A 19833-nucleotide genomic window follows, 5' to 3' on the forward strand; every position below is an offset into this window, starting at 1 on the left:
CATCAATTCCAAAGGAAAGGGACCTTGTAAACCACAAACAAGGCAGCCTACCCCATTTTTCAGTCAACAGCTCAAAAGTTTCTTCAGCAATCCTCCCACTTATGCTTCTTGTACCCTTGTTAACTGGTGCCTAAAAATCTTGTCTCACATTTCTTATCTTTTCTCTAAAGCTATCACACCCTTTCTTGATACGACTTTTTTCATCATCTTGGTATTTCTTCAAAGCTTTGTATTCCCTCTCATTCATTTCTTATAGAGGCTTTACTTGTTCAGTAACAGCCCCAGGATCAAATTCTTCTGTAAAATCAACAGCCAAATAACGATTTATCTTGGTATGCATCAAGTCCAGGTTGGCCTTGAAATCAATTCCATTGAAGTAGCACTTCATTTTGAAGTTTTTTAAGCACCCTATAAGAACTTCAACTGGTTGCATTGACCATGTTTTGAGGTTCCTCTTAGCTCTCCTTAGTGTGGACAGTGAATAACTATCAAAGGCTTTCCTCTTGCCTTTTGCTGCTTGTTGTTTGTATGGCCCATAAGGCAAATAAGCCTTATTGTCAGTCGGTGCAAAACACCCTGTCAGGTCTTCTTCAGTTCCACCATCAGTACATTCTTCGTTTTTTTTAGCTTTGTTCCACACTACTGCAGTTATTTGGCTGTAAGCTGAGTGATATTTTTAGAAAATTTCTGAAGTCTTGCCAAAATTTTAGTCCAAAAAGGGTTTTTGGCTTATAAGCAAGATCTTCTTGAAATCAAAACACAAACAATTAGTATAGGTCACTACACATGTTCATATTCGGCTTATGGCCGAATATCCAACATGGAAAAACTAAGCACAAACTTGTTTACATTGGTTATTGGCTTAAAGGGCATGTAAACCCAAAAATACAAGTTTTTCTTAAACAATGTAAAAAGTCGCATAGAAAACGAATTTGCTATTCGTTTTGCCCAATTCGACTTATTTTAGGGAGAAAATTGGCATTTTAAACTGAAATTCCACTTCCGGTGGAAACAATAGCGAGAAGTCGTGACGTAAGCGGTGGAACGAAAATGTTTGCACAATAGGGGTTTCACTGTAGAATTGGTATGGCAGCTCGTGCAAGTAGTAGTAGTTCGGACGATGTTTTGTCAGAAGAGAGTGATTTGAATGCCCTAAACTTATATGACAGCAATGGGAATAATTCAGAACCTTTCGTCGAGTCTGGGCCACGTCCCTATCAATATGAGCCGCGTAGGATTCCCCGAAACGATCCGCACGAAGACAGCATAGAACCAGTTGACAGCGATGACGATCGTCTCGGAAATACAGACTGGTATTTAATTCACTGTGTGATTTATTTGTATTTGGCATGAAAATCCAACACAGTAAGGGTTCAGTCTAAAAGAATACAAGAGAAATTTTATTTAACCTGAGCTTCCGTGGGTTTTTTAAATAAAATTATCAAAGGTGCGAGTGTGGAACTTGTCAACCAATGCTGACAACACATGAGAGTGTTTGTTGTACGGAAATCGGGCAAGTGTGGCAAAAAGTGGAGGAACAAAGGCCTGAAACCCAGCTGAGTTGCAACAACATTTCAATTAAAGCCTCGGTATAACCTAGGAATAATAAATATTCACGAGTTATGTAATTGTTTGTCTTGTCGGGTTATAAAATTTAAATTATACAAACACAATTGCTGTACTTGTTAATATTTGACTTCTTCCAAAGAAAGGTAAAATATCAGGGAATAGAACTGAAGAGGACAAAAAGCGAGGTTAAAACAATGAAACAAACAAATCAAATACTTTTAGTTCTGCTAAATAGTAAGAGAGACCAGTAGTGTACCATAAGTAGCAGATGTCTTTTCCTTTCGCACTGAATACTCTCCCTTTTTGAACTTTGGGAACCTAATTGTGTAGCAGGGTCTTCCATCCTTTGTCACTGCCTGTAAACGATCACTGTTTTCATTGTAGTGAAGGGCAGCCAACAAAAGTCTATCGATTGAAATTAAAAAAAAGTAGGTCTTGTTTATTGTTACATTTGAAAATGTCACAAGTTCTAGCAAAGGATGGTTTTATCATTCTGTATAATTTGTTCAGCAATTTACCTGGCATACATAGCTAAGAATGCAAAAGCAGTATGTTTGGGTGCAAATATTATATCAAGACTGTGAAGTGCCTCCAGAGAAGAAGTCTGGTAGAGAGGTGATACCATCCTGATGTCTTTCAACAAGGACTTGCTGAGTATGATGTCGGTTAATTTCTCACAAACCTTCGATGCTGAAAAGCAAATATAAAGTAAAACAACATTTGCCACCATAAGAAAAACACTTGTCAAAACAGTAGTTTTGTAAGTTTTATTGACTTGTATATCTTACATGGTTGGAGCCACTCCTTGTCTCGATCATCCTCATCTAGATGGCCATGGGCACATTTTGGATATAATTCGCTATGTCCTTCATGAACATCTTGAATGTGGTTAGTCAGTGATTTCCACATAGCCTCTAGCATGTCCCCATTGCCCTCTGTGGCAGTTGCAGCCATCCAGTAGAGGTGATTTATGATAGACCTCCTCCACAGGCCAGCATTTTCACAATCTTTTTGCTTTGCGAGGGCATCAATCTTTTTACCAATTCCTTTAATGAAAGAAAATGGATGAGGAATGTTAACTCAAAACTTCCAAAATGTGCAAATGATTTCAGTTTTCTTCAGTGATATACATATACCCAAATAATTGTATTATGAAAGTTTGACAGACTAATGCCATTTAACTTGCCCTTAGCAATGTGCCAGATGTCATAATAATGTCTGGTTCCTTTGGGTGCCATATTCCTTCGTATGTAGGCTGCATTTTGACGATTTCTGTCTGTTATAATAGTAGCCAAGTCAAGGTTTTTCCCAGCAAGAAATGTCTCCAGACGAAGAAGGCCCTCATGTTCACACCAGGAACTGTTTGGCACCTCATTAGACTTGAAAAGATTTAGATCAATTAGTTTTAGTCTTAATTATTAAACAGTTTACTTATGGCAAAGCAGAAGTAGTGGCCTTTAGATGGATAACTTACTTGAACAAGCTGAACATCCAACACTTTGTTGATCCTTTGTTCAATGACCATAAATGCCCCATACTTAGCACTGTGACCTGGGCTGTCAGATCTACCATCCCCAGAAAGAACAACACCACCGCCTAAATTACGTACTCTTTCTACCAATTTCTCCTGCTCTTCCTTCCACATTTTTATGACAACAGGTATGAGATAGTTCTTCTGATGTTTATGATAGGTCTGGCGGCTAAAACACTGGACCTTCAGAATTTTCAGCATTCTTAGGGTTTGGGAGATCATACTACCAGAGTAAAGAATAGCAGCGGATAGCAACAGATTTCCAGCCGGTATCTTTTTAATGTATGGTTGGCTTCTCCAAACATGCGCATAACTGCAGCTTAAACATTTTTGGGTGACATGGATAAGAGTGCCTACCACATTTGATACCTCAGATGTAGAAGGCTCAGTGCACAGAGGACAGAACTCAAAGAGTTGCATCAAGCAGGAAAAAAAGACGATGAACTTGTTTTCACTTTGTGGGCCCTCTGAACCTTTTTTATTGCAGGATGTCCTATAACAAAATGAAAAGTGACCACAACTTAAAACAAAATTTTTAAAAAATCAGCTAGGCGAAATCTAAGACAATCTCTTTCTACCTCGAAAGTTTTTCTTCAAAGTTTTTCGGTTTGTTTTCCTCTTCCTCTGCTTCTTCTTCCAGCACGTCGTCAGGGAGAAATAAATTTTTTGGAATATAGTCCAGGTCTTTCTGATCATCGTCGCTGTGATTTCCAACATTCTTAACAGGACTACACAAAGGCGTAGAACATGTGGGTACAGACGGTAGGTTGATGATCTCACATTGGACCTCGGCCTCAGTTGTAACAACTTCCACTTGTGTGTCTGTGTAATGAAGAAAGCCATCACGCTCAATAATGGGGAAGGGTTTCAAAGCGCAGAAACTGTGCTAAGATTTGTTTTAAAAAGTTATCGTCTTACCCACACTCGCCGTAGATTTTTGTAGAACATCGAACCAATAAAATTCCAGATCACACTGTATACCGATATCGACAAATTCTCTTTCTCTAGTGAGTGCTTCCGTTTCAGACAAAAGTTCAGACAGGTCAGTGTCTTTTATGGGCTCAACGCAAGCTCCCGAACAACTGGATTCCCCATGGTCTTTCAATAGCTGAGAAGCAAAGATTTTTTGAGAACCTTAGTTACATTTGTTTATTTTTCTTAAGGTTTCTACGTAAATCGATTTTGTACTTACTCTATTGACCTCTAACTTTTGAAGAGCTCTACTTCTCCTCGGTCGTTTCTCAGTTCAGTCGGCTACTTTCAGATCATCGCTGTCTGCCGACGGTATGGGTCTTTTTTTTACTTCGGAAGAATTTGCTTCTGGTAGTGCCTGAATCGTCGGTACAGCACCAGGAAGAAGTTGTTTTTGCTTTTTAAGGCCCATTTCGACCATATAGCTTTTCTCGTAACAATCGAGAGAAAAATGACTGCTACAAACAACAGAATGTTCGGACGGCTCGACGAAATTGGCTCTTTTAACTTGAACAAATTTAACCCATTGTTGCTTTAAATTTGCGTCTTTTGGAAATTTATGCATTGTATGTCCGGTTTTGTTTGAATTACTACAGAACTGAATGACACAGCGCTTTACCATTATGAAAAAATTGAATGTATTCGACCAAATTGTAAGTACAAAAATCGTGACGAGACCGACAAAGACGGCTGCGAAGAAGATTTACACGCGATTGTCAAACGAAGCTTTTGACCTCTAATACCGGAAGGTTCCACCCATGACGTCACAGGAAGTATGGCGCAATTCAAGATGGCGAATGTTTTGAATTTGGAAGAGCTTTTACTGTATGAAAATGGACTTTTGGGAAAAAACTAATTATACCGATGGTGTACCTGAAACATATACTAAACAGCTACGTGAAAAAAAAATGTGCGATTTTTGGGTTTACATGCCCTTTAACAGTGGTGGTGGCTCCTGAAAGAGCCATCTTTTTTAAGTGAGAGCACAGTCATCCCACTGTAGGTCTTTAGTCTTCCTCTTTGCTGTCCACCTTGAACTTGTGGGCAGTTTCATCTTCTGCTTCATCATCCCAGGCTTCAGGTATGCCATCCATCTGCTCAGCAAAAAGGGCATCATCTTCTGTTCCATCAAGCACGTTTGAAATGTCACAAACCTTAAAGGACTTCTGAACCATCTCTGCAGGAATTTCAGCACAACTCTCCTTGATCCAACAAAGAAGCATGTTGTACATTAAATGTTTCTTCTTTCCTGCAGGCATGTATTCATATGGGCTGCAGATGAGTTAAGTCAGCTATTTTTGCCTGATATTTTCTTTGAACAGCTTGTTCAGGCAATGATTGAGTGATTGAAGAACCCTCCCGGCTGCAACATCAACATTCTGGTGTGATGGCCTTGCAAGGAATCCCATGCTAGGACTGACTTTTTATTGGGAAGACTACAGGGCAAACATCGGCAGTTCTTCTTCATCTATCCATCCTTTCTTCTGGAGTTAAACCTTCATAGAACTGGGAACAGTCAGGTCTTGGCATCTGCACTCCTTTAAAAATGATTTTGGGCTGCAGTTTTATAGAATTAGCAGCAACAGCCAGAGTCATAATAAACCTTCACTATTTCCGCACCCCATGACTTCACAGTAATAGAATGGCTTCCACAAGATTCCATGGTTTCAGCTCAATGGTATCTTAAAGCGCATTGGCATCTCATCCATGTTGTAGATCAAGCTGCGATGATAAAGCTCTGAAACTTTACAACTTTCTCCTCCATATTTGCTGGAAGGTGCTTAGTAAAGGGTAGTTTATGTTTGGAGACTGACTGAAAGGTGTCGCTTCCGTTTCAGATTCTATCCCAGGGATGCTTGAAATGCTGGGTCTTCAAAAAGTTCCATTGCTTCAAGGAAGCAATGGAAGCATCAAAACACTAACAGCAATACTTGGAAAATAGAAAAGGACAATCATTAGTACTTGTTGGGTGCAGATTGGCATGCAAGTTTGTTTGCCTTTTCAACTAAAATTGACCAATCAGCGTTTTTAGTTTCCATGGTAAGAGGTGCAAACATGACACTTGACGTCTATCATTCCATAAAATAAAAAGTATGATAAAATTATCTTAATTTTGTGGTTGCTAACAAAGACCAAAAAAATACATAGCTAGAACTTGTCTGAAGCCCTTTAATCTGCAAACCACGGAACAAATTGTGGTCAAGTTGTGAATACTTGGGAGTGTAACATCCATTGTTCTTCTTTTCATGAACATCTTGAGATTGCTTGCCTTTGGCTTAGCAACGATTTTTAATTTGAATGAAAGACTGTACAAAGTACAACACGCTTTAGGCATGATTATTGACAGGCAAGATTGCAGTTGTTTGCAAGAATACCAGTATTGTAAATGACAATCCTGATTGTGAGGAATATTTATTAAAACCAGTGAAGAAGTTACAGTCACCTTTTTATTGGTCTCCGTTCTAAAATTCTTTATGAGGTATGAATATTTGTAAAACAGCTGGAAATGTATGTTTCCTAACAGGGTTGGCCCTTGTTCTGCTCAAACGATTACAAATGTTCATCAAGCAGAACAAATGGAATTGCAGGGGGTTGCTTGTATCTTGCAAGGTCAGCTAAAGTAGGATCTTGGTTTATGATGATAATAATCAACTTTATTTAATGAAGATTACACAAAGCAGTAAATATACTGAAGAACCAGTGGCCCGTAGCAAATAGTACAAACTAAAGTACTAATAACATTGCATAAAAGCATTAATGACTAACTATATAAGGAGTTATTAAAATACAACTATAATATTAGAGTTAAAATTTAAACTATCTAGTACGTTAAAAAAGAGCAAAGATGAGGCCAGTTAATAAAATATAAAATTTAAAATTACATGATAAAATAATCTAAATCTTTATAGCTTTTCACAAAATGGTCTAACATGAATTTCTTGAAGCCTAAAAAATTCTGTTTCCAATCTCGCTTGGGAGAGGTAAACATTATATAGAATTTTTTCGAGTTTGTCTAAAAAACCTGTATGAAAAATTTGGGGTTGTATAGATCACACCCACAACAGTATCATTAGTTTCTATCCACAGGTTTTCAATTGAACCTATTTTGAGGTCATTTCTCATTGAGTAAGAATAGCCTAATCTAATATACAAAGCAACACCCCCACCTGCTGTAAAAGGTGCGATTTTCATTAAGTAGAGTGTCTTGGAATTTGAATATATGTATGTAGTCTTTATTAATTTCAAAACAACATATACCTGCCAACAAACTTGCAAGGTTTACAAAAATTCATTACTAAAGAGAAAACTAGTTGTAACCTAAATAAAACTTGAAAGACATCTGTTAATAAGGGAATAACATGACTTTTTGAGGGAATATTGTTTATTTGTGCCCTTGTAGTGTCATTTGCGGCCCGAGCGCAAAATGCGAGGGCCACAAATGACACTACAAGGGCGCAAATAAACAATATTCCCTCAAAAAGTCATGTCATTAACATTATTATCAATAAACAAGGCAAAATGATATCAAGAATGCGAGTTTTAATAATACAAGCTAAGTGAATGACGAATTCAAAGTCACTTCAAATCATCATGTAAGTGTTGATTGAACAAGCTATTAAAGAATCAACTCAGTCCAGTGAACTTATTGAAAATTACCGAAAAAATGCTTTAAATCGTCTATAGATAATAGGCATATCACAAAGTTAACCTTAAAAATGTCCATGCTGGTAACAGATCACAAAGTTAACGGAAACTCAGTTCTAATCACTGTCACTTTCGATAATTATCCGACGGCGCTTGACAGGTTTGCAATCAGAGTGATCAGTAGGTTGAGAAGGGCCTGCCCCATGATAGACATTCATAGTTCCGATTTGAATGTGCTGAGTGCAGTTTGGATATGGCTGGGCTAAAGAGAGAAAATGATTCTGCAGTGTTTGCGAAACTGAAGTGACTTCTCCAGTCCTGCTGGTATTTTCGCCTTCAGAATGTGTTGACGAACGTGAGTCTTGAGAGGTTTGTGTGGGCGGATGTCCATAAAACGCTTCTTGCAAAAACCTGGAGCATTGCCGTTTTTGTTCACTGGTAGTTTGAGAAATATAGTGACTCAAGCTCCTATCATCTTTGTGCTTAGTTAGTCCGGAGTTTCGCAAATGAATGGTTTTCCCACGGCAACACTAGGCTTACTCTAATTGGTTAAAATCCATCGGATGATGAAGCAAGAACCAATCAGCTGTAGGGCTGATAATGCATTAGCAGCCCGCTGTCAGTCTTTTGCGGCCTGCATATTGATAATAATAAAAGTTTGCTTAAAATGTTCTGTATGGATAAAAGGTAAAATGTAGTTATGGCCATGAGAACGGAGTGACCTTGCCCTCTGCATGGGAAGTTGGTCATGTAGACAATGATCACAGTCTTTTGTGATCTGTTCCTATAACAATTTATCTCTGGTACAAAGAGTATCTTTAATGGGTGTAAAATTTAATAAATAACCATATTTGTGGACACATTTGCTGAAATTATCGATTTGGCTAAGGTATTTACATTGTAATGTGCTTCCCCAAACTTCAATTGCATTAAAAAATTATCACGTAATTACCGTAGTTATTTGGTTAGAAGGCGCACGGTTTTTCCAAGAAAAATCTGTCGTTAGGTGGCAAATTAGTTCTAAAATTGGGGTGCGTCTTCGAGCCAAGTATTTTCGCACAACAAAATCTTAAGATCACAATTTGAGAAGAACTTACAGTTTAAAAAACACCAGAACAGGACACTAGTTGTTGGTCATTGACTTTTATAGATTTGGTGGTTCTGAAAAGAACCAGGGTGGCTCTGAAAAGAGCCGTTGAGGTGGTTGTTGTGTTGTTTGTCTTGTCGCCTAGTCTTCCTGCTCGCCGTCTGTGTCGAACTCGTTCTCTAACTCGTCGTCTGCTTCATCAGCTCCAGCCCCTTCCTCTTCCCACACAGCTTCATCCTCGGTGCCGTCCAGAGTGTTCGAAATTCCACAGGACTTGAAGGAGTTGGTGACTAAATCGGCGGGTATCTCTTGCCAAGCCTTGTGAATCCACTGCAAAACAAGTTCCTTACTCTGCACTCTCTTTTTCCCCAACGGAGTGTAAGTAAACGGACCGTTTACCACCCAAGCCTGATACTGGGAGCGTACCTTGTTCTTAAATGGCTTGTTAATGCATTTGTCAAGGGGCTGCAACACGGGTGTAAGTCCGCCAGGGATAACAGCGACGTCAACATTTCGCCTGGCCAGAAGATCTTTTACGGCCTCCGTTAAGTGACCACGAAACGAATCCCAGACTAGTAGAGCTTTTCGGTCTGCTGTGTAGCGAAGATTGTGCCTAATCCACTCCTTTATTCCTGTGAATTAAAAAAGAATACTGCCTTTAGAGACCTTTAGAACACTAAACGACTTCAGGAGAAAAGCAAACAAACAGAATTTGCATACGTACTACATACGTGCTTAACAGCATGTGCTCAGTAACATGATATCCTTGACAACAATATAATCGTTCGAACCTCGTTTTGAATTCCGATAATCGTGTCGCTCACTCAAAAAGTGTCTTCTCTGAAATAAGCATTGTGGAGGAAAAAACATACCTTCTTCGTCCATCTAGCCTTTCTTGTGTACTGAAATCTGCATCCTTGGTGGTGTGTTGATATTCAGTTGTCGAACACCTTTGAAAATGACTTTTGGTGGGAGTTTTTCACCGTTTGCTTTCACGGCCAGAGCAACCGCGAAACTCTGCTTGTCGGCTCCACAGGGGGTGTCTACAAAACAAAGACCGAAAAACGAAGACCCTAATTTTTTGCCCCAATAAGGCATGGACAGTTAAAAAACTAACCCAAAGTGTTCCTCAGCACAAACTGATGTAAAATTAACAGGGGTCTTCGTTTTGTAGAAAAGCCCCCCCCTAAATCTACAAAATGAAGACCCTTGCTAAAACGCTTTGCCAGACCCCTGGGAAGGAAGAATCTATTATACATTGCCGATTTCAACCGCACGCGACAAAAAAGGGGTGCATCAGTTGTCTAGACTGATGCGATTTTGTTTTGCTTGTACAGCATTAAAGTATTTTTGTAACACGAGGTATTTCACAATTTCTAGCTGATCTTAAGCTTTCCATTATGTCGTAATTTTACAGCATGTAGGAAATATTCAGTACTCTGCTTAATACTAGGAAAGTTACTAGAGATAGTAGCATTCACAATTTGTGGTGGCAGCAGCAACATTGGCTATTAGCCTGGCAATTTTACTTATGACTTGGCTGTGACCTAATAGCAAAATGATTTAGTAGTAGGATAGGTGATAGAAAGCACATATTGTTGTTGTTGTTTTTTTTTTCGTGGGGGCGGCTAAAACAGTTCAAACGTTTCAGTGTATCAGTTAAAAAAAGTAGGCCTGATTGTGTCAGAAAGCAGCTTCGGTTGTGATGGATCACCAACTTTTTGACAAAAACACTTTGTCAGACGCCAATAGACACGAAATCAAAAGGGTCTTCGTTTTGTAGAAAAGACCCCCTGAATCTACAAAACGAAGACCCTTACGTAAACGCTTTGTCAGACGCCAATAGACGCGAAATCAAGGGGGTCTTCGTTTTGTATAAAAGACCCCCTGAATCTACAAAATGAAGACCCTTACGTAAACGCTTTGTCAGACGCCAATAGACACGAACTCAAGGGGGTCTTCGTTTTGTAGAAAAGCCCCCCTAAATCTACAAAACAAAGACTTTCACTTAAATGCTTTGTCAGACGCCAATAGACGCGAAATCAAGGGGGTCTTCGTTTTGCGGAAAAGACCCCCTGAATCTACAAAACGAAGAGCCTCACTTAACGCTTTGTCAGACGCCAATAGACGCGAAATCAAGGGGGTCTTCGTTTTGTAGAAAAGACCCCCTAAATCTACAAAACAAAGACCCTCACTTAAACGTTTTGTCAGACACCAATAGACGCGAAATCAAGGGGGTCTTCGTTTTGTTGAAAAGACCCCCTGAATCTACAAAACGAAGACCCTTACTAAAATGCTTTATCAGACGGCAATTGACGCGAAATCAAGGGGTCTTCGTTTTGTAGAAAAGACTTCCTGAATCTTCAAAACGAAGGCCCTCGCTAAAGCGCTTTGTCAGACACCAATTGATGCGAAATCATTTGGTCTTCGTTTCATTTGTATAAAGGACCATGTGAATATGCAAAACGAATCAAGTATTGTTTATTTGTGGCTATTCAATTCTGGAATTATAGAAACTACACACATGGAAAATGTCTTCAATCCCTGATAGAATTTACAAACTGTTATATCTTGATTTCTATTTAAAGAACATTAACAAAACCAAAGTAAACAACAATGTGCTAATTATCTAACTGCAGTTTGAAATTAAAATTCCCTGTAACATATTTGCACTGACGTAGACAGGCACGGGTGTTCTCCTCACTAATGACATAAGCTAGTATATACGAGGAACTAATTCATACTGGAAAAAATGACTGCTTCCTTCATTTACAGGGCTATCATTCTATAAACAGCAACTACAGGAGAAAAAAATGGTACTTATTTTTCCCTCGGAGTGTCTCGTTTTACAAGCTCGCCTACAAAATTTGGCAGAAAAGCTTAGAGAAATATGAGCACATAACCAAATGTATAAGGCCTATTCCGCCAATTATATTATTAAAGATCAGTTTTGAGTCACGCAAACATGCACAGAACTAAACTTCCTTTACAAAATATATGTAATTTTCCCAGTGTCTCCTTGTTTATAATCCTTGTCTGGAAGCGATAAAATTTGTGGCACAGCGTACAGAAACCTCGGTATCACTGCTTCTATTTATGAGATTACAGGCAAGATGACCACAGTTACTAAACTCTTTATTAGATCATGACTAAAACACTACACAAGTACTACGAGTAACATACGGGTAACATATGTGTAACATACGGAACATACGGGTACATACGGATACATACCACTAACATACGACTGAAATACGACTAACATATGGATACATACGCATACATACGAGTACATACGAATACATACGAGCTAGTACCAGACGAACAGGTTTCAGTGATACGAATGTTTTCCATCTAAAGAAAGCACTAATCAGGAGGGGGGAGGTTTGATGGATTCTCCAAGGTTCAATTTAGTTGCAGTAAAATAAATTCACATGGAGTGGAAAACCTTTAGCTTGCCTCACAAGATGACATAATTTTTCGGTGGCGCTGACGTCATATGACGTTATCGGATCCACCATCTTGATCTCACTAATTCAGCTTAGATTGGTTATGAGAAATGGCAAAAAAATCAGTGCAAAATCAATGTGCGTCTAAAAAAGGATTAATTTTGTAATTTCTTGTTCGAAACTAAAGCAATTATGTTTAAAATGTCGAATTTTGGGAACAGTTGACGCATCAAAATTTCCGCAAGCAATGCATCAACAGCATAGAGTAAATCTCCTTTCCAAAAATGCAAAACCTGAGAGGGGTGGCATCCAACCCTTTCTCCCGCCATTTACAAAACCCTGAGGGGGTGGCGTCCAACCCCCTCTCCCCCACACATACACACATAATTACACAATTCACGTCGGAGGGTCCGAGGTGTCTGGATATTTCGCATCGAAATGTCAGGAATTAAAAAGCTCTTAAAGCTGTCAAAAAGTCGTTATATCATCTGCAGAGCAAGATAAAGGTTTCTACTCCATGTGAATTTATGTTAATGTGACTAAATTTAAAGAAAACCTTGGGGGTCTATCAAACCTGCCCCCTCTTCCCCCCCCCCCACCAAATGCACCAGATAGTAGTTTGCTTGTATGAAAAATGTTTGTATGGCTGATAATTCTTTTATTTATAAGAAAAACATTCGTATCACTCAAACCTGTTCGTCTGGTACTCATATGTATTCGTATGTATCCCTATGTTAAGTCGTATGTATCCATATGCTAGTCGTATGTTAGTCGTATGTGTCCGTATGTACTCATATGCTCCGTATGCTAATCTTATGTTACTCGTATGTTACCCGTATGTTACTCGTAGTACTCGTGTGGTGTTTTAGTCATGATCCGCCTATGCAAGGGGGTTAGCTCAGAGTCAATAATAGCTTTCATACAATACTCGAATCAAACTAATCAAAATTAAAATTTGTAGTCATCGTCTTTCAATATAAATTCACATAACTGGTGACACTGCAACAGCTGGCGACACAATACATTCCAATCGTATAAAAAGTACAAGATTACCCGTGGAATGTTTACTATGAATATAGTGAACATGCACATGCACATGCAAACTATCAATCAATCTTTGTTTGCTCGGATGTGCTCAACCCCGATGCATATACAGTGGGACCTACCCTAGATAAAAAGGAAAATTTAATCGAAGGTTAGCCCAAACTCGTTTGCAAGATAACTTTTGTGGGAGTCTCGAAGACTTTCTTTGACGTCACTGGGAATGCTAATGTAATGGGCAGTGAAGTATGGAAATCTTGTTAGCAGGCACTTCATCGAGGCATGATAATATCGGACTGTCTCCTGTTGAGATGGCCTGCAATTCGACCAATCTCCATTGACGGGATACATCCATCGCTCTTTGTGAGAGAAGATTACATTAAACGTAATGACCTTCTTTCTATGACAAAAATTGAGATGACATGATTTGCACCTCTTCACATTTTCCACGAGAAACACCAACTCAAATGGATTTTCATTGTGGTGTATCTCGGAGTACAAAGGCCCTGTTTGCTCAGATGCACTTGAGCTTGGCTATGCCTTGCCCTTCGCAGGTCGATAGCCACACTTGTTCCTTCCACCCTTCTTTCCCGCCGTTGCTTTTTGGACATCGTGCTCCGCAAGAGCCGTTCTTTTACGAACTTGACCTGATTTACTCCTGACGAAATTTAGATGTTCCGTCAGAATTGCTTTGGAGGCAGCTACTGCTAGGGAGTGCTTGCAGATTTTATCATACTTATACCTTCCACAAACACAAGTTGCATGATCCCTGTAAACAGAGACCTGCACTGTTCCATTCTTGGCCCCTGTACTTGCAACTTCAAATTGAACTACTCCCTCGGTTTGCAAACTTGCTTTTCTCTGGATGGCAGTGGGGTGGTTCAGTAGATAAAGAACTTCTTTTTCTAATGTTTTTGCACTTTCGTTAGAATAGCCATGACGGTCGACCAGTTCGGTTACGATGTCATCTCCTAAGTGCCTAAATTCTGCGTCAATATCAATGGTTTCCAACTCCAGCCACGGCACATCTTTCTGGTTGTATACATCTTGCAGGGACAGCTTTTGAACCCCCAGAACGTACGTTTCCCTCATCTTTGGCGTCCACTCGAACCAGATATCCGCTGGCACTTGCAAATAACTTGCATGGTCCGCGAGGATGTAATCATCACTCAGCCCTGCGATTGCTGAGTGTAGCTCTTCCATCTGGTGGGCATGCACAACCTTGAACACATTCTTCGTAAACTGGAACTTGTTCAGCTGTGATAGACATGGATTTCCCTTTAGGTACGTTTCTTTTGCAGCTCGCATGACGTTATTCATGGACTCCGAATTATTCGTATAACAACGCACTCGTTTGCCGTTGTCTCCCAACAGCATTCCAGTTTCATTGCGAATACTTGCCACCATGTGGCTAGCCATCATCTCAAACTGTTCGTTGAGATACGACCAAAGCTTAGGCCTAAACGTCCCGTCTTTCCTCTTGAGCACCTCCCTCTCTCTTTTTTCAATTGCAGTCTTTGCAGAGTCCAAGCATTTTCACAAATCCTCTCTGTCAGCTACATCTAGAATGCCGTCCTCTTTTTCAGGAACTCCAAAGACGTGTTGCATGAAGAAACGTTCTTTTGCTTCCCGAATTCCAATGGCTCTCAGCTTTTCTTTGCAGTTTGTTTCAAAGTGTTTGAAACAACGTAAACTTCTTGTGTTTTTCAGCTTGTCTTCAAAGGCCCTAGAAAGGGCTTCCTCACCATCAGTTATGAAACCTTTAGCTTTTGACAGCGCCTTGCATTTTGCAGCACATGTTGCTGCCAAAGTTCTGTAGGCTTCATAAGTCTTCTTGTGGTGAATCATGGTAGGGCCTAAGAAAACAGGACTCTCTTTTGTCCTTTTAGATCTTAAAAGAAGGTGCTTGTATACCACAGGAGTTACCTCAAATCCTCCCATTTTGAACTTTGGGTTCACACAAAACGGGTAAGACAGCAGATCAGAAGTCGTGTACTTCGACAGGTCAGAGCACATGGTGGAAGTCCCAAATACCCATCGATCTTCAGGGAAGTCGGCGTGGTGTAGAAGCAGGTCACCCTTGTTATGTGCGTACTTCAATAGCTCTTTGATGTCGTCCTCTGTGTTAGTGCATGTTATCCTGGACTTGGCGCTATAAATCTGCTGTTTCCTGCGTGGTAGTTCAGAGACGGAGGAAGCGCCAAAAGCTCCACCAGCCTTCTTCCTCAGGTCGTCATAAACCCTGTGAGAACCTTTCTTGATTACATTATCTTTAATCGATGATAGCATGCTCTTCTTAAGTGGGTAGAATGGTTTAGGGTTTGTCCATCGACTGTTGCCATGTTTCTGTATCTCCAGATCTTCAACGCGTCCATCTTTGTTGCCGACATGGTACTGAATTAGGCAAACATTGTTAACTGAGTTTCCTTTGACGTCCTTCAGCAAAAAGATTGAACGTGCTAGAGCTGGGGCGACTTTGTTCTTCCTGGAATTCTGAACCAAATGATAGGCATCCTTGGAAGGTAGGGGGACTTTTTTCTTCTCCAACAATGACCACAAACCGTCGTGCCATTCAATCGTCCACACAGCACAACGAAGGACGCTGCTGTAAACGCCATTCATATCGGCTTTAATATCTTCCCAGTTGGCAAAACCATTAAGGTCGACCAGAAAGGAAGCATTTTCTCTAACCTTTAAAGGTTGACTGGTGCATTTAGTGAAAGTCAGGTTGTGTTTGGTTATGATCTCTATGGCTTGATCGACTGTGTACCTCTCAGGTCGTCCTTTTTCGAATAACGGCATCTGTCCATCACCATTCCAACATTCCTGGGTCTGAAAATGTATGAAAAGATTCACGTCATTAACACTTTGAAGTGTATCTTAATTCAGTTCCCAAAAAAAGAAGGTTTTCAGTGTTGACTCCTATAGCCACACAATTACCAAATGCATTTCATGTCAACATCTCCCCATTACAAATGATGCTTAACAATTGCTGATTGTCCTATTTTATGAAATATAAGAAAAGTTTTCCTTAGCCCGCATAGAAAAAGTATTTTATTTCTCTTTATAATATTTCCAATGAGTATATATTAAGTGTAGTAGCATAGAATAACGTTTTTGAACGTATAATAACGTTTATAAACAAAAGGGAATATTTCTTAAATTGCTCTTACCTTATAAAAGGTACATGTCATGTCATCGTCGCTGTTTACAGGGTCGTGTAGATCTGCCGAGTCTGGATTGGATGGTTCCAGTACAATCAAATCGTCATCCTCCCCCTGAACGAAAAGAACTCATAAAATAACATTATTAAACGGTTTAGTTTAGACCTTCACTCCAAATCACAGTTGCATACAACTTGACCAAAGCAGGTCTACAGACCCTGGAGTTTAAATGCCTCTTTTCTAGCAAATTCAAAATGTCTGTTGTTCAAACAATGTTATCATTGTTTCAAAAGGAAACAAATAACATCGTTTTCATTTAAAAAGTTTTCTAATATATTTATCTAAAACTCTATTCCTGGTGCTCGCTCGCGAAATACAGGCTATGATTTTGACCAATTACTAACGCGAGAGTAATTATTCTGGCGTGCATTCGATCTTTTGACTTAGGAGAGGATTACAGTATATAAATCAACAGCAAAGTATTTAAAATTAATCATGCCAAATACGGGAATGGTTGAAAGGCGAGTTGATCTCTGAACGTCGGGTTTACCTTCGAAAATCGTCATGAAAATTTGCCTCTGAGAGCATCTCTGTAGTCCAGCTAACAATATACCAGATTAAAGTGCTTTCACTGAGTGCACTACAAGAAAGACTTCATAAGTTTCCAATTAAGAAATTTACCATACCTCATCGGAGGAGGATGTCATGTTATTGTCGCTGTTTTCAGAGTCACAGGCACCTGCCATACATTGCTCTGCGAATCCACAGTAAACAAATCATCATGTCGCCTCTAAATAAAAATACATCGAATAATTACATCTTTAGCCTGTCAAACGTTGCGTGCAAAGTTCCTGCCAAACTGTTTATTTCTGTCAAAGTTGAGCTCTACCTGTCTTATGTCGTCCTAAGATATTTAAGAAAAGAACATCCTGGGAGTCTCCCAACTTGTTCTTTTGTTGCCCAGTACTATTCTTATAACATTCTCGTACAAATTTCTTGCATATTTCCTCTCTTTCGAAAAACCACTTTTGGCAATTGCCATTTTTGCAATTGAATGCTACGAACATTTAAAGTCCCTCCCAAACATCTTCTCGATGATTTCTTTCCCAAGTACCCAATAGCTTTAACCTACCTACCTACCTACCTACCTACCTACCTACCTACCTACCTACCTACCTACTACATACCTACTACATACCTACTACATACCTACACACTTTCCTGTTAGCCTGCCTGCCTACTTACCTACTTGCCTGCGCTCAACTTTGGGCTTTGGTTGTCCGGGTGATGTTCCATCTAGAAGTCGAGGAAGCCCGAATTTTCGGAACTTCGACATCGTGTTTGTGGCTTCAACGCTCTCACATTTTGATATGACCGCAATTCAACCAAAGAAGAGCGAAATAATCAGGCTGGCGGTAAGTCAGGCTTTTGCCAAAATGCAAAACGCAAAAAGGCGAGAACTGTCAATCATTTATGGTTGGTGAAAAGCAGCTACATTTCATGAGCTTTATGTCTGTAGAGTGCAATCAGCCGGCAAAAAGTTCCGTTGTACGTGTTGGCACTAAAGTTAACCTCAATAGCTTGCAGAGAAAAGGTATTTGTCTGTTTAGATATTTTAAAAATTGTTTCATTTGTGTTTTTTTATTCTCCAGAAATGTTTGGCTTGTGTCAGTTAATTGCTCTGAAAGTTTGTACTTCCGGTAAAATGTAAGTTACCTTTTTTCGGGTTCTGGATTTAAAAGTGAGAAATTTACAAGTCAAGTGAGAGCAACAAGAGTTCCAACTTAAAAGAGTTTTTCAAATGAAGACATTCAATTATGACCCAAATAAGACCAAATAACACTCCCGGTCTTCCTTAGTGCTTTAAATTATTTGTTTACTCGCAAACAGTTTTAGCAACGGTTTTTACTTTTTAGATCCACACGGTTTTTAAACGGAAAACAAAAGCCCCAGTTATTTCGCGTCAATTGGCATCTGACAAAGCGTTTTTGTCCAAAAGTTGGTGATCCATCACAACCGAAGCTGCTTTCTGACACAATCGCACCTATTTTTTGACTGATACACTGAAACGTTTGAACTGTTTTAGCTGCCCCCACAAAAAAAAAAACAACAACATGTGCTTTCTATCACCTATCCTAAGACTAAATCATTTTGCTACAGTATTAGGTCACAGCCAAGTCTTCAAAATTGTCGCGTCAGTCTTCACGCTATGCTACTGAACGGCATAAATTATCAACCATGACATTAGTTCAAATATTTATTTCACTCCCTTTGTCTTTTTCCTCCCTGGGTTTACAGAGACTTTTTTGTCGCGTGCGGTTGAAATCGGCAATGTATAATAGATTCTTCCTTCCCAGGGGTCTGACAAAGCATTTTAGCAAGGGTCTTTGTTTTATAGATTTAGGGGGGGTTTTCTACAAAACGAAGACCCCCTTGATTTCACGTCTATTGGCGTCTGACAAAGCATTTAAGTGAGGGTCTTCGTTTTGTAGATTTAGGGGGGCTTTTCTACAAAACGAAGACCCCCTTGAATTCACGTCAATTGGCGTCTGACAAAGTGTTTTTGTCACAAAGTTGGCGATCCATCACAACTGAAACTGCTTTCTGACACAATCAGGCCTATTTTTTGACTGATACACTGAAACGTTTGAACTGTTTTAGCCGCCCCCACAAAAAAAAAACACAAAAAAAACATGTGCTTTCTATCACCTATCCTGTGACTAAATCATTTTGCTATTAGGTCACAGCCAAGTCTTTAAAATTGTCACATCATCACGCTATGCTACTGAACGGCATAAATTATCAACCATGACGTTAGTTCAAATATTTATTTCACTCCCTCTGCCTTTTTGAGAATAAGTAAAATTGCCAGGCTAATAGCCAATGTTGCTGCTGCCACTAAAAATTGTGAATGCTACTATCTCTAGTAACTTTCCTAGTATTAAGCAGATTACTGAATATTTCCTACATGCTGTAAAATTACTACATAATGGGAAGCTTAAGATCAACTAGAAATTGTGAAATACCTCGTGTTACAAAAATACTTTAATGCTGTACAAGTCCTGCACCCCCTAAGCTGGCCTCCTTTGCGATTTAAAACCGCATCAGTCTAGACAACTGATGCACCCCTTTTTGTCGCGCGAGGTTGAAATCGGCAACATATAATAGATTCTTCCTTCCCAGGGGTCTGGCAAAGCGTTTTAGCAAGGGTCTTCGTTTTGTAGATTTAGGGGGGCTTTTCTACAAAACGAAGACCCCTGTCAATTTCACATCGGTTTGTGCTGAGGAACGCTTTGGGTTAGTTTTTGAACTGTCCGTGCCTTATTCGGGCAAAAAAATTAGCGTCTTTGTTTTTTGGTCTTCGGTCTTCGGTCT

The 19833-nt window shown here is 39.5% G+C and overlaps 1 protein-coding gene and 1 pseudogene across 1 annotated transcript; one reads left to right on the forward strand and one right to left on the reverse strand.

Moving 5' to 3' along the window:
- Positions 1-973: 973 nt before the first annotated feature.
- On the forward strand, positions 974-4212 carry LOC131772185 (uncharacterized; annotated as a pseudogene).
- On the reverse strand, positions 1657-4222 carry LOC131792985 (uncharacterized). The gene is made up of 7 exons (XM_066170374.1): positions 4019-4222; positions 3679-3922; positions 3044-3593; positions 2756-2948; positions 2358-2615; positions 2088-2259; positions 1657-1974 (listed from the first exon to the last, which is right to left on the reverse strand). The coding sequence occupies exons 3-7, from the start codon at positions 3518-3520 to the stop codon at positions 1797-1799; spliced, it is 1278 nt and encodes a 425-aa protein (XP_066026471.1). The 5' UTR covers positions 3521-3593; positions 3679-3922; positions 4019-4222; the 3' UTR covers positions 1657-1796.
- Positions 4223-19833: the final 15611 nt, after the last annotated feature.

Source organism: Pocillopora verrucosa, chromosome 7 (assembly GCF_036669915.1).
Source record: "Pocillopora verrucosa isolate sample1 chromosome 7, ASM3666991v2, whole genome shotgun sequence".
NCBI lineage: Eukaryota > Metazoa > Cnidaria > Anthozoa > Scleractinia > Pocilloporidae > Pocillopora > Pocillopora verrucosa.